At 44.3% G+C, this 11,208-nt stretch overlaps 1 protein-coding gene across 4 annotated transcripts; it reads right to left on the bottom strand.

Moving 5' to 3' along the window:
- Positions 1-631: 631 nt before the first annotated feature.
- Positions 632-11,130, bottom strand: LOC138754192 (serine/arginine-rich splicing factor 5-like). Of its 4 annotated transcripts, none has more exons than XM_069918096.1 (8): positions 11,028-11,130; positions 7,733-7,871; positions 6,708-6,778; positions 6,523-6,630; positions 5,510-5,579; positions 3,770-3,843; positions 2,878-2,988; positions 632-2,149 (listed from the first exon to the last, which is right to left on the bottom strand). In XM_069918096.1, exons 2-8 carry the CDS (start codon positions 7,853-7,855, stop codon positions 1,837-1,839), a joined length of 870 nt encoding a protein of 289 aa, XP_069774197.1. In that variant the 5' UTR covers positions 7,856-7,871; positions 11,028-11,130; the 3' UTR covers positions 632-1,836. The 4 variants fall into 4 exon arrangements, with proteins under 4 accessions (XP_069774197.1, XP_069774195.1, XP_069774196.1 ...); XM_069918094.1 differs by lacking the exon at positions 11,028-11,130 and adding an exon at positions 10,853-10,959; XM_069918095.1 differs by lacking the exon at positions 11,028-11,130 and adding an exon at positions 8,260-8,283.
- Positions 11,131-11,208: the final 78 nt, after the last annotated feature.

The raw sequence follows: 11,208 nt of genomic DNA, 5'->3' as shown, positions 1-11,208 counted from the left end.
TTTTGGATTTAAAGCTGACCTTTCATTTCTGATATGAAAAGTAATCCTGATCCTATCTTAAACATCCCTTGCTCCTTTGACTGAAACCTAAATTGTGCTTGTTTTTTCATTGTTTATGACCAGTTGCCCATTTCTCTCAACAGATTCTGCCTGGAGTGCTGAGCACTTCCAGCATTTTGTTTTTGCTGTTCAATTCTTTTCATAGCTATTCCAAGTTTACCCGCAGCTATAACATCAACACTAAACAAAGTCAGAAGTACCAGTAAATCTTAAAATTCTGTCAACACCATGTTGAAGTAAAAAACACAATACTGGAGAAGCTCAGCATACTTTGATGAAGGCCTCAAGCCTGAAACATCAGGTATATATCTTTACCTTGGCTACATCAAAGACACTGACCTGCTCAGCTTCTTCAGCATTTTTTAAAAACTCAAGTACCTTGAGACTTATTTACATCTTCATACAATGACACTATCAACTTCAACGAGGCACAGACCATACAGCTAGAGAGAATTTATAAATAAGCAGACAACAAAAAATTAATTGAAGTTTGCAAGTTTGAGAAGGTAATACTGTGACCAAATTTGGCCAAATCCAATGGTCATAAATCAAGACAACCTGAAACATGCTATTCTGAGCAATCTTTTCATTTTAATTATTTTCCATCTACATAGATACAAACAATGTTATTTCATTATAAAATTTACTACGCCTTAAGGATACAATCAAAAGTGATGGTTCAGTACAGAGGAAAATTGAAATTCTTTGTATACTTCCCTAATGATCAACATGATTGGCCTCAGCATTCAATTGTTTCTCCAAGCATCATTTGAATACAATGGTTAACCCTCTGCCCAAGACCCCTTATGAAAGATCAAAACTAAGCATAGCTGCCTAACCAAAAGCACCCTCACCCTACAGGATGAAAGGAAGAAAGAAAGAACATTTTGTCAACACCAGTGACTCAATGGGATCAAATCCTGCAACTTATTGCTAATTTTAAAGAAATTCATTTACTTTAAATCTAATTTCTGAATTGCTACCACCAATGATCTGGCAGAAGTAAATAATGTAGAAATGGTGTATTCTATAGTACATTAAAAATGCACCTTGCAAACTAGCTAGTTTACTCAATCTACATTTATTCTTGTTCCATGTTTTCCAAGGACATAAAATAATACAATTCTGAAGATGCCAGAGCCTGTAAATAGTTAATCTTCCCATCTTTATAAGCATTTGGGGACAGGTTATTCAAAGCACGTTAATTTTCTTAATTTTGTTGCACAAATGTATAAAGTACAGCAAAACAAATAGAGTTATTTACTGTACAAAGTGGGTGTACAAGTAATATACAGATTATTCTTCCTCCATCTACCTTAAAACACTTTGTGGCAAGTTGAAAATTTGCTGCAATGGAATTTCTGAAACCTATTCAGCAACAGGAAAATGATCTCATAACATGTAGGATCAATGGCAGAAAATTTCAGAAACGTGTTCATATACCCATTGTACATGTACAATTCTGTGGGATATTTATTAGAAGCTATGCATAAAGAACAATTCAATTAAATTGCATTCAATATTACAGAAAGAACAAGGAAGAGAAAGATCGGCTAATGAAATCAATATTGAAAACAGGTACAAAAGTTTCCAAATAAAAGTGAATTGTAATTAAGTCAAAAGTACTGTACGTTCAATAACCACACATATTGTGCCTTTAAGTAAACAAATGAAATATGTGATCCATTGACAGAAATTCACCAATTCCTACTTGGCTTAAAGTACACCAATTTTCACTTAAGGTAAAAGTCCAATTCATGAATTAACAAACAACATTCATTCAGCACTCTCTGCAGAAGGTGACCCGGATCGAGATCGAGATCGGGATCGGGATTTTGATCGTGAACGAGACTGGGATCGAGAATGGGATCTTGGACGTTCTGCTGACGGTGGGGATTTAGCTGGCGAAGGAGACCGGCCCTTTTGCTCCTTAGCAGGTGCAGGCGATCTACTACGAGAACGTGTTTTACTACGACTCCTACTCTTTGACCTACTATAAGACTTGCGACCTCTGGACCGAGATCGGCTGCGTGTTCGGCTGCGAGATCTGGACGAACTGCGAGTACGGGATCGGGATCTGCTCCTAGACCTGAAAATATAAAAAACAAGAATTGTAGACTTCATGAATGTAGAGGGAGGAATGAACAATTTTCCATCACCTCCAGAACATATCAGTTCATAGAGCAAAGATGATCAGGAATATCCAAGTTGCCATTCACTCTAGTTCTCCATCCTAGCCATCTTTGGCACATAACTATTCAAATGAAGTCCACTTCTGACAGCTCCCAATTGCCACTTGGATTCAACAATTTCATTCTATTTTCTCCAAGAAATGCAATCATACCAGCTTGTATTTCTAATATTCTTTTATTTCAGCTATTCAGCAACTGCAATGTTTTATACCTCAAGATTATCTTTCATTATTCACAAACCCTCTGTAGATTATCTACGCTCATTGAGCCTTCACCACACTCTCAGTTGCCATTTGCAGTCTATTTTGGGGTTCTATCCTTTGTCATTCCATTTGTTCTCTTCTTCCCCTCCCCTTTCTCCAGTTCTTAAAATATGCTTGCTTTTTAACTTCCCTTTGCTCTGATATACAGCATGTTTTTGTAGAACTGAAATGGACTGTTCTAACAACAAATATACTAAATCTACAATTCAAGACTTTCTACATTACCACTGGCATACCTTAGATATTCTAGTTTTTAACCAAATTCAGAGAGCCTTCTCCAAAACATCAACTTAATAGAATGCAATATGGTGCAAAGCAAACATGGCTGTCCTAACATTGGGAGAGCATTCTCCAGCATTTACCTGTATTGCTTACGCTCTTCAATCAGTCGGATCCTCCTTCCATTAAGTTCTGTTCCAGACAGCTTGTCAAGGGCATTCTTCAAGTCACTATAAGAGGCAAATTCTACAATCCTGTGAATGAAAAATCCAATAACTCAGGAAAAACTGGATGTCACACCAGAACTGCAAGAACTATAATCTGGAGCCCAAAAAAGTCAATATGCTGGATACAGCAGCATAATTGGGAGTAAAAGGCCAGTCCAAGTCAGAGCTATTCATCAGAAAAACTGTTGAGACATTATTTCATATTAAAACACGTGGAATAGAAAATAACTAAGACTAAGTGAAAACTTTCAGGGAATTGCCTTCAAAGTTATCACAAAAGCAATTTGCTATGCAGGGAGGAAGTAAATTTTAAAAAAATGAGGTGGAGGCTCTAGGCAAAAAAAATGTATGGTTCCAAGAAGATAATTAGATGGCACAAGGTTTAGCTTTTAATACACTGCAGTATCGCATCAACAGAGAATCAACCATTAACTAAACTTCTAAACAATCTCATATCCATTTGCAAAGATCAAATATCAATCATGACTGATATCAGTATTGAACAATCAGAGAAAACGATACTCAACCATACAAAATGCCATTTTAAGAAAGAAACTAATAATTATTGGTTCTGCAATAAATGCATCATTCAATTTATATGAATTCTCAACTAATTTCAATTAGAAGTTCAGCAGAGAGGACAATGTTTGAAATACTTTTAACATCTTAATTATACTTCTCAAGTCACAAGAAAGCCTGTCCTATTTTCCATATTCAATGTTAATATACATGATTAAATTTTCAGTGATGCTATCAACATTCAACAGGTCGCTTTTATTCAGATGAGTTTCAAGCTCTTGAAACTTACCCTTCATTGAGTTTGTGTCGATGTGCATCTGCAAAAGTCACTTCTCCAGCCTGTCTCATAAAATCCTTTAGATCCTAAGCAAGATCAGATCAATTAGGTAAAAAGCAGCACATTAAAATACTTGTTCTGTTATTTTCCAACATACAATATCGGAAAAATTGTTTAAAAACAATTCTAATTTCAAAATTTATATTACCTTCCTGTACAATTCCCTAGGCTATTCACCCAGCCAAATGCAACAATCACTTGCAGAGGTACCACCACGACTGGAGACCAGATGGTGCTCTTCACCACCCACTTGACCGACGCTATCATTCGATGTGAGCCTTCTCGGACATCGCCCCACCTTAAAGGCAGACGCTGACTTTGCCATGGGAACAAACACTGCTACTCTTGCGCCGTACCAGGGACTCCTCACCTCACTCCAATCGAGCTTCCAACCAACCCTACTAGCGAATTTCTCCCATTTCTTTCAACCAAGGACCTCATTTTAGAGTGGGTGCCCAGACTCTCGACTTTAGGAAGACACCATTTTCGGGGTGCAGCACGGAACACTGGCATTAACCAAGTGCCCACCATGTAGGTCAGACCACCACACACAGATCTAGATCACCAAATGACAAACGTAGGAGCGGACTGGCATTTCAACTAGGCCCAAGAGACCAAGCCAGAGCGATTAGGAAAACCAACGGCACTCCTCGTCACAAGGCCAACGACATAACGAGAGGCTGGTAAATAAAGGTTTTAATATTTGGTTAAACTTTGTAAACATTAAGCATAAAAACCAAACAAATGTCATAATTAAGGCTTTCAAGGTTAATAGATAAACATGTTAAAATGACAAGTGAACTTTCAGAAAACAAACTGACTAATAGTACTGTAAGTTATAGTACTGTAAGTTAAAAAGTTCACAAAATCCTCAATGCCATTCTATTTACCTACAATGAGGGCAGGCATTTAATCAGCTTCCCCACTAATGGCGACAAGAATCCATTTATTATCCCCAGTCACCTGAGAGGAGCTAGTCTTGTGAGAAATCATAGGAATTGACCCAGACCTCACTTCAAATATTCCTGTTCCACCTCTTCTCACAATGAGGGCAGCAGGATTAATATATCATTAATATCATAAAAGGGGTGTGACTCGGAGAAGAATAATTCAGGTCACAAGAGGACTTCCAAAAATGTTAGCTTAGAATATTGTTTTACAAATCAAAGATTAAACTACACAATGGAATAGGTAGTATCAACAATAAAACGCTTTTAAAAGCTCACAAAATTGCAACAGTTTAAGAATGATAGGCTGTATTTGACCAAGTCATTTTTACAGTAAAGGAACATAGACTAAGTTTAAAATATATAGTTCTGGCAGTATAATGCAACAATTTATTTGCAAATATCACTACCCACTTCCTTGTTTCAATTTCTGTGGTCAATTTCAATCAACTAAGTAACAGATTCCAGTAAGGGAATAGCAACAATTTTTTTCCACCTCCAATGACAATTTAGCAGCAACTTACTGATAAATGTAGTTTTATATAGCTTTCTCAACAATTTTTGCTCAATGACAATTTCACTTGATTAACTTTCAACCAAAAAGTTCCTTTCACTGTAAAGAGTCTTGACCAACCTTGAAAGCCCTATTCATATTTAAGCAAAAGGAATTACCAATTTAATTTTATCTTACAATTTGTGAACAGTTTACACCACAAAATACAATTTACTATTGCATGTAACATACCTGCCAGCTTACTCGTGAAGACAGATTTTCAACAATCACTCGGTTGTCTGTACGAACTGGAGGTCCGTTTCTAAAAGAAAGATATTTAATAGAGATCATTACAAGACTGTTGGGGAATACGGAGTTAAATTAAAGCCATGAACTTCTGAAAACAATAGTAGTCACAGTGCAGGTTTAGAGGCCCCCATTATTGATTCAGCAATCAATTTGTTCAACTTCCTGCAGTGTAATAGTCTCACGATCTCAAGCCTCAATTTAAAATGCCTTTACTGTGGTAGCAGCTCATCACCATAACCATCCACATAAGCTGCAAGATAACTAATGAACAAGCATTCCATTCTATTTAATACTATCAGGCTCAAAGTACATCAATCCTAGCTAGCAGTGCTTCCTGCAGATGAACTTCTCAATATAATAACCCAGAAGGAAAAGGAAAATAGTAAAAGCAGGCTATATTTTACCCATGTGCTGCAGAATTTAAGGCAATAAACAATTGCAACTCACACGGTTTCTAAAACAGTTGAGCAGCACGATTAACGTAGCAGTTAGCACGCCTTTACAGTACAAGCGATCGGGACTGGGGTTCAAGGAGTTTGGATGTTCCCCCCATGTCTGCACGACTTTTCCCTGGGGCTCTAGTCTCCTCCCAGCATTCGAACATACCAGGGGTTGTAGGTTAATGGGGTGTAAATTGGACAGCACGGACTCATGGGCCGAAATGGTCTGTTCCCATGCTGCATGTCTAAATTTAATCTTTTTTAAAAATTTAGTACAAGTATATAAATATCTGAATGCACCTGAATCCAATGATAGTTGGCACTTGGAAAATTGTGCTCTTGCTCTCACCTTAAGGAAGGGCTCAAGCTCGAAATGTTAGCTATGTATCTTTACTATAGAAAGTATTTGGCCTGACCCACTGAGTTTCTCCAGCATTGCTTTTACTGTTCTCATGCTCAACTTGAGCGTTATTTACACCAAGAAATTTCTAATGAAGAATGCAACATATCACTCACCTTCCTCCTCCTCCACTACTACGGGACCAACGTTGGCTAAAGCGACCTTGAAACCGTCCCCCTCCACGTCCACCTCTAGGGCGTGCTCTGGCATGTTCAACTGTAACTCTGAAGATAATATACCATTAATATCTATAAATAACATTGATAATGCATATTCAAACAATGACCAGCTTATTTTATACCTTTCATTGCATAACTCTTTTCCATCCAACTCATAAACTGCATCTTCTGCATCTCTGTAATCTTCAAACTCCTAAAAAAAAAGCATCCCTTTTCATTAATGAGTTTATGGAACATAATTTAAGTCACCTTTGCCTTTTCAGGTCATTTTATTATTCAATCTAATGTCTCACCAGATTCTGCGCAACCTACTGAGTACTTCTTATAGTTTATTTCTATTTAGCACTCTTAAAGTAATAGTAAGTATCAATAAATGAATTCTACCAAAACACTGATGTCAAAGTATAAACAAACTGCATAAACAAAGATGTTAATCAAAATGAACACTGGCTTTTCAGTTAAGGGCTTTGGGCACATGAAACTCAAGTTGAAACTTATACTGTAATAATAAATAACAAATGTATCCTTTTATGAAAACATCATCACTAAATCATATCTTAAAAATATTTAAACAAAAAGTAAGTAGTTCTGACAGGCAAATGTTAAAAAAGCAAACGACAACAAATTCTACCTGGGCCATCAGAACTTGAACATCTGAACATGCAGTAAAGCATAAAGAATACTGTATAACAACCAAAGTCAGAAGATTGGCCATGAGCACAGAAGATCACAGGGAAAAAGCCAAATCAGTGAGATATCAATAATGTGAAAATTATTTTTTTAATCCAGCATGTGGGGAAAATTACAGCTTTAACCATCTAAGAAAATCATGATTTATTTTAGTTACTTTAGTGGAACTATTTCTCGTATTTATGCACTGCCTAGAAGCAATATGCCAACTACCATCGATGGATATCAAGTAAAATGACATAAATATTAAAAAATTAGCAAGTGCACAAAGAGATCACATGGGAGAGAAATCACAATGGGGTACAGTAAAACATGGATATGTGGAGCCAAATGCTCTTTTTTGGTGTTGCAAATGTGGATTTACAATTCAAGATGCATCTTTATTTTCCTCAGCATCAGTCAATGCCACAATTGTATTTGATTGAACCCTATGCAAATGCAGGAAAGAAGAACTCACCACAAATCCAAAACCATTCTTCAAATCAATTTCTTTAATGCGTCCATACCCTTTGAAAAATTTTTCCACATTTCTTTCAGTTGCATGAGGGCTCAGTCTGCCGATGAACACTCGGGAACTCATCTTCAACAATAAACCCCTCAAAAAAAAAAGGGAGACAAGACAGAAATTGATTCCTTGTTAAGATTTCGTTTCTGCATCATTCAAGAACAGCCATACCTTAACATTAAAGGATAGCCCCAGATTTATTACTGATGCTTTACACTAAAAACACCATGAGCTAACAATGAAAGAACATTCAACTACTTTCAAGTAGTTTGTTATCTTTTAATCTTCAAGTGATAGAAATGTTATGGAAATGTTTAAACAACACTTTCATAGCTTTTATTAATGGGAGCCATCATTTGAAAGTTATGAAGTAAATGCTTTAAGCAAAATGAAATGGTAAACAATGTTTTGACGGGCAGTGTGTTTGCTTTGAGGGTACATTTGCAGGTATATTCATTCAGGAAGAAAGAGCATCTCACCTTGGCATTATAGAGTATGGTGGAACTTACTGTGCAAAAAAAAACTTTGTTCAAATGTCCTGAGACTAATAGTCACCACCACTTTTCTAGACATGGAAATGTACTGGACTTTATCCAATGGAAATTGCTTCATTATTAAGTATTTGTCCTGGTGGTTTATTGGCCAGACCACAACACTAGGTCTCAACTAATGGCATGATCATTGAAATCATACATGCCAATAATGCATTATGCATAACTAACAAATGGGAAAAGAAAAAGCAATTTCATAAATCAAAACTTAACACCTAGATTAAAAAGGGGACAGTGACCACAATACATTAGTGATCTGGAATGGAAATATGGTGTTTATTGCAAACCTGGCAATCGGCAACAATGCAGTAACTTGGCCGGTGGGAGGGGAGGAAGAGACCGAGGCGGCAGGGAGGAAAAGAAACCGAGGCGGGGGGGGGGGGGGGGGAGGAAAGAAACCGAGGCCGGGGGGGGGGGGGGGGGGGGGGGAGGAAAAGAAACCGAGGCAGGCAGGCAGGCGGGCGGGCGGGGGAAGAAACCGAGGCGGGCGGGAGGGAGAAAGAAACCGAGGCGGGCGGGAGGGAGGGAGAAAGAAACCGAGGCGGGCGGGAGGGAGGGAGAAAGAAACCGAGGCGGGCGGGAGGGAGAAAGAAACCGAGGCGGGCGGGAGGGAGAAAGAAACCGAGGCGGGCGGGAGGGGGGGGAAGAGAAACCGAGGCGGGAGGGAGGGGGGGGAAGAGAAACCGAGGCGGGAGGGAGGGGGGGGAAGAGAAACCGAGGCGGGAGGGAGGGGGGGGGAAGAGAAACCGAGGCGGGAGGGGGGGGGGGAAGAGAAACCGAGGCGGGAGGGAGAAGAGAAACCGAGGCGGGAGGGAGGGGGGGGAAGAGAAACCGAGGCGGGAGGGAGGGGGGGGGGAAGAGAAACCGAGGCGGGAGGGAGGGGGGGGGAAGAGAAACCGAGGCGGGCGGGAGGGAGAAAGAAACCGAGGCGGGCGGGAGAGGGGGAAGAGAAACCGAGGCGGGCGGGAGAGGGGGGAAGAGAAACCGAGGCGGGCGGGAGGGGGGGAAGAGAAACCGAGGCGGGCGGGAGGGGGGAAGAGAAACCGAGGCGGGCGGGAGGGGGGAAGAGAAACCGAGGCGGGAGGGAGGGAGGGGGGGGAAGAGAAACCGAGGCGGGAGGGAGGGGGGGGGAAGAGAAACCGAGGCGGGAGGGGGGGGGGGAAGAGAAACCGAGGCGGGAGGGAGAAGAGAAACCGAGGCGGGAGGGAGAAGAGAAACCGAGGCGGGAGGGAGGGGGGGAAGAGAAACCGAGGCGGGAGGGAGGGGGGGAAGAGAAACCGAGGCGGGAGGGAGGGGGGGAAGAGAAACCGAGGCGGAGGGAGGGGGGGAAGAGAAACCGAGGCGGGAGGGAGGGGGGAAGAGAAACCGAGGCGGGAGGGAGGGGGGGAAGAGAAACCGAGGCGGGAGGGAGGGGGGGAAGAGAAACCGAGGCGGGAGGGAGGGGGGGGGGGGGAAGAGAAACCGAGGCGGGGAGGGAGGGGGGGGGGAAGAGAAACCGAGGCGGGAGGGAGGGGGGGGAAGAGAAACCGAGGCGGGAGGGAGGGGGGGAAGAGAAACCGAGGCGGTGGGGGGGGGGGGAAGAGAAACCGAGGCGGTGGGGGGGGGGGGAAGAGAAACCGAGGCGGGAGGGGGGGAAGAGAAACCGAGGCGGGAGGGGGGGGGGAAGAGAAACCGAGGCGGAGGGGGGGGGGGAAGAGAAACCGAGGCGGGGGGGGGGGAAGAGAAACCGAGGCGGGAGGGGGGGGGGAAGAGAGACCGAGGCGGGAGGGGGGGGGGAAGAGAGACCGAGGCGGAGGGGGGGGGGAAGAGAGACCGAGGCGGGAGGGGGGGGGGAAGAGAGACCGAGGCGGGAGGGGGGGGGGAAGAGAGACCGAGGCGGGAGGGGGGGGGAAGAGAGACCGAGGCGGGGGGGGGGGGGGGGGGGAAGAGAAACCGAGGCGGGAGGGGGGGGGGGGGGGAAGTAAGAGAACCGAGGCGGGAGGGGGGGGGGAAGAGAAACCGAGGCGGGAGGGGGGGGGGAAGAGAAACCGAGGCGGGAGGGGGGGGGGGAAGAGAAACCGAGGCGGGAGGGGGGGGGGAGAAGAGAAACCGAGGCGGGAGGGGGGGGGGAAGAGAAACCGAGGCGGGAGGGGGGGGGGAAGAGAAACCGAGGCGGGGGGGGGGGGGGAGAGAAACCGAGGCGGGGGGGGGAAGAGAAACCGAGGCGGGAGGGGGGGGGAAGAGAAACCGAGGCGGGAGGGGGGGGGGAAGAGAAACCGAGGCGGGAGGGGGGGGGGAGAGAAACCGAGGCGGGAGGGGGGGGGAAGAGAAACCGAGGCGGGAGATAACACGAACGCAAGGCCCTACGGTCGCTGTGTACAAAATGGCGGCGGCACCGCCGCTCCCCGCCCGCGTCCGATCCACGAAGGCTTAGACCCACTCCCCCGCCGTCCCTCCACACTCCTCCCCCTTTATTAACCACGGGGGCTCCGCAGCCGAACCAGGCCCAGCGCCGAGCCCGACCTCAGCCGGGTACAGCCACCTGCCCGCAGTTTCTCCTTCAGAGTGCAGCGCGGCGGCGAGCGCCCAGACCAAACCCGGCATCCCTCGCCACACGAGCCTTCCTCCTCATCCCTTCCTCCTCATCCGTCCGTTCCTCTCCCCCCACACGACGGCGGCCTCGGCTCCAGGGGCTGAGCTCTTGCCTCCGCTCTTACCTGCTCGATGCCTCGGCTGCAATGACGCAGTTCAAATTAAAGTCGGTCACAAAATGGTGGCGGCCGGCCGCTCCGGCTTGCGTCACTTCCGGGCGAGCGGACAAGGCCGCAGTGGGGCAGGCATGACGGTCGGGTTATTGTTCCTCGGGGCGGGAATCACCTCAGGCACAATAAGGGCGGC

The sequence above is a fragment of the Narcine bancroftii genome, chromosome 2 (assembly GCF_036971445.1).
Source record: "Narcine bancroftii isolate sNarBan1 chromosome 2, sNarBan1.hap1, whole genome shotgun sequence".
Classification (NCBI taxonomy): Eukaryota; Metazoa; Chordata; class Chondrichthyes; order Torpediniformes; family Narcinidae; genus Narcine; species Narcine bancroftii.
This window is presented reverse-complemented; position numbering and strand designations above follow the sequence as displayed.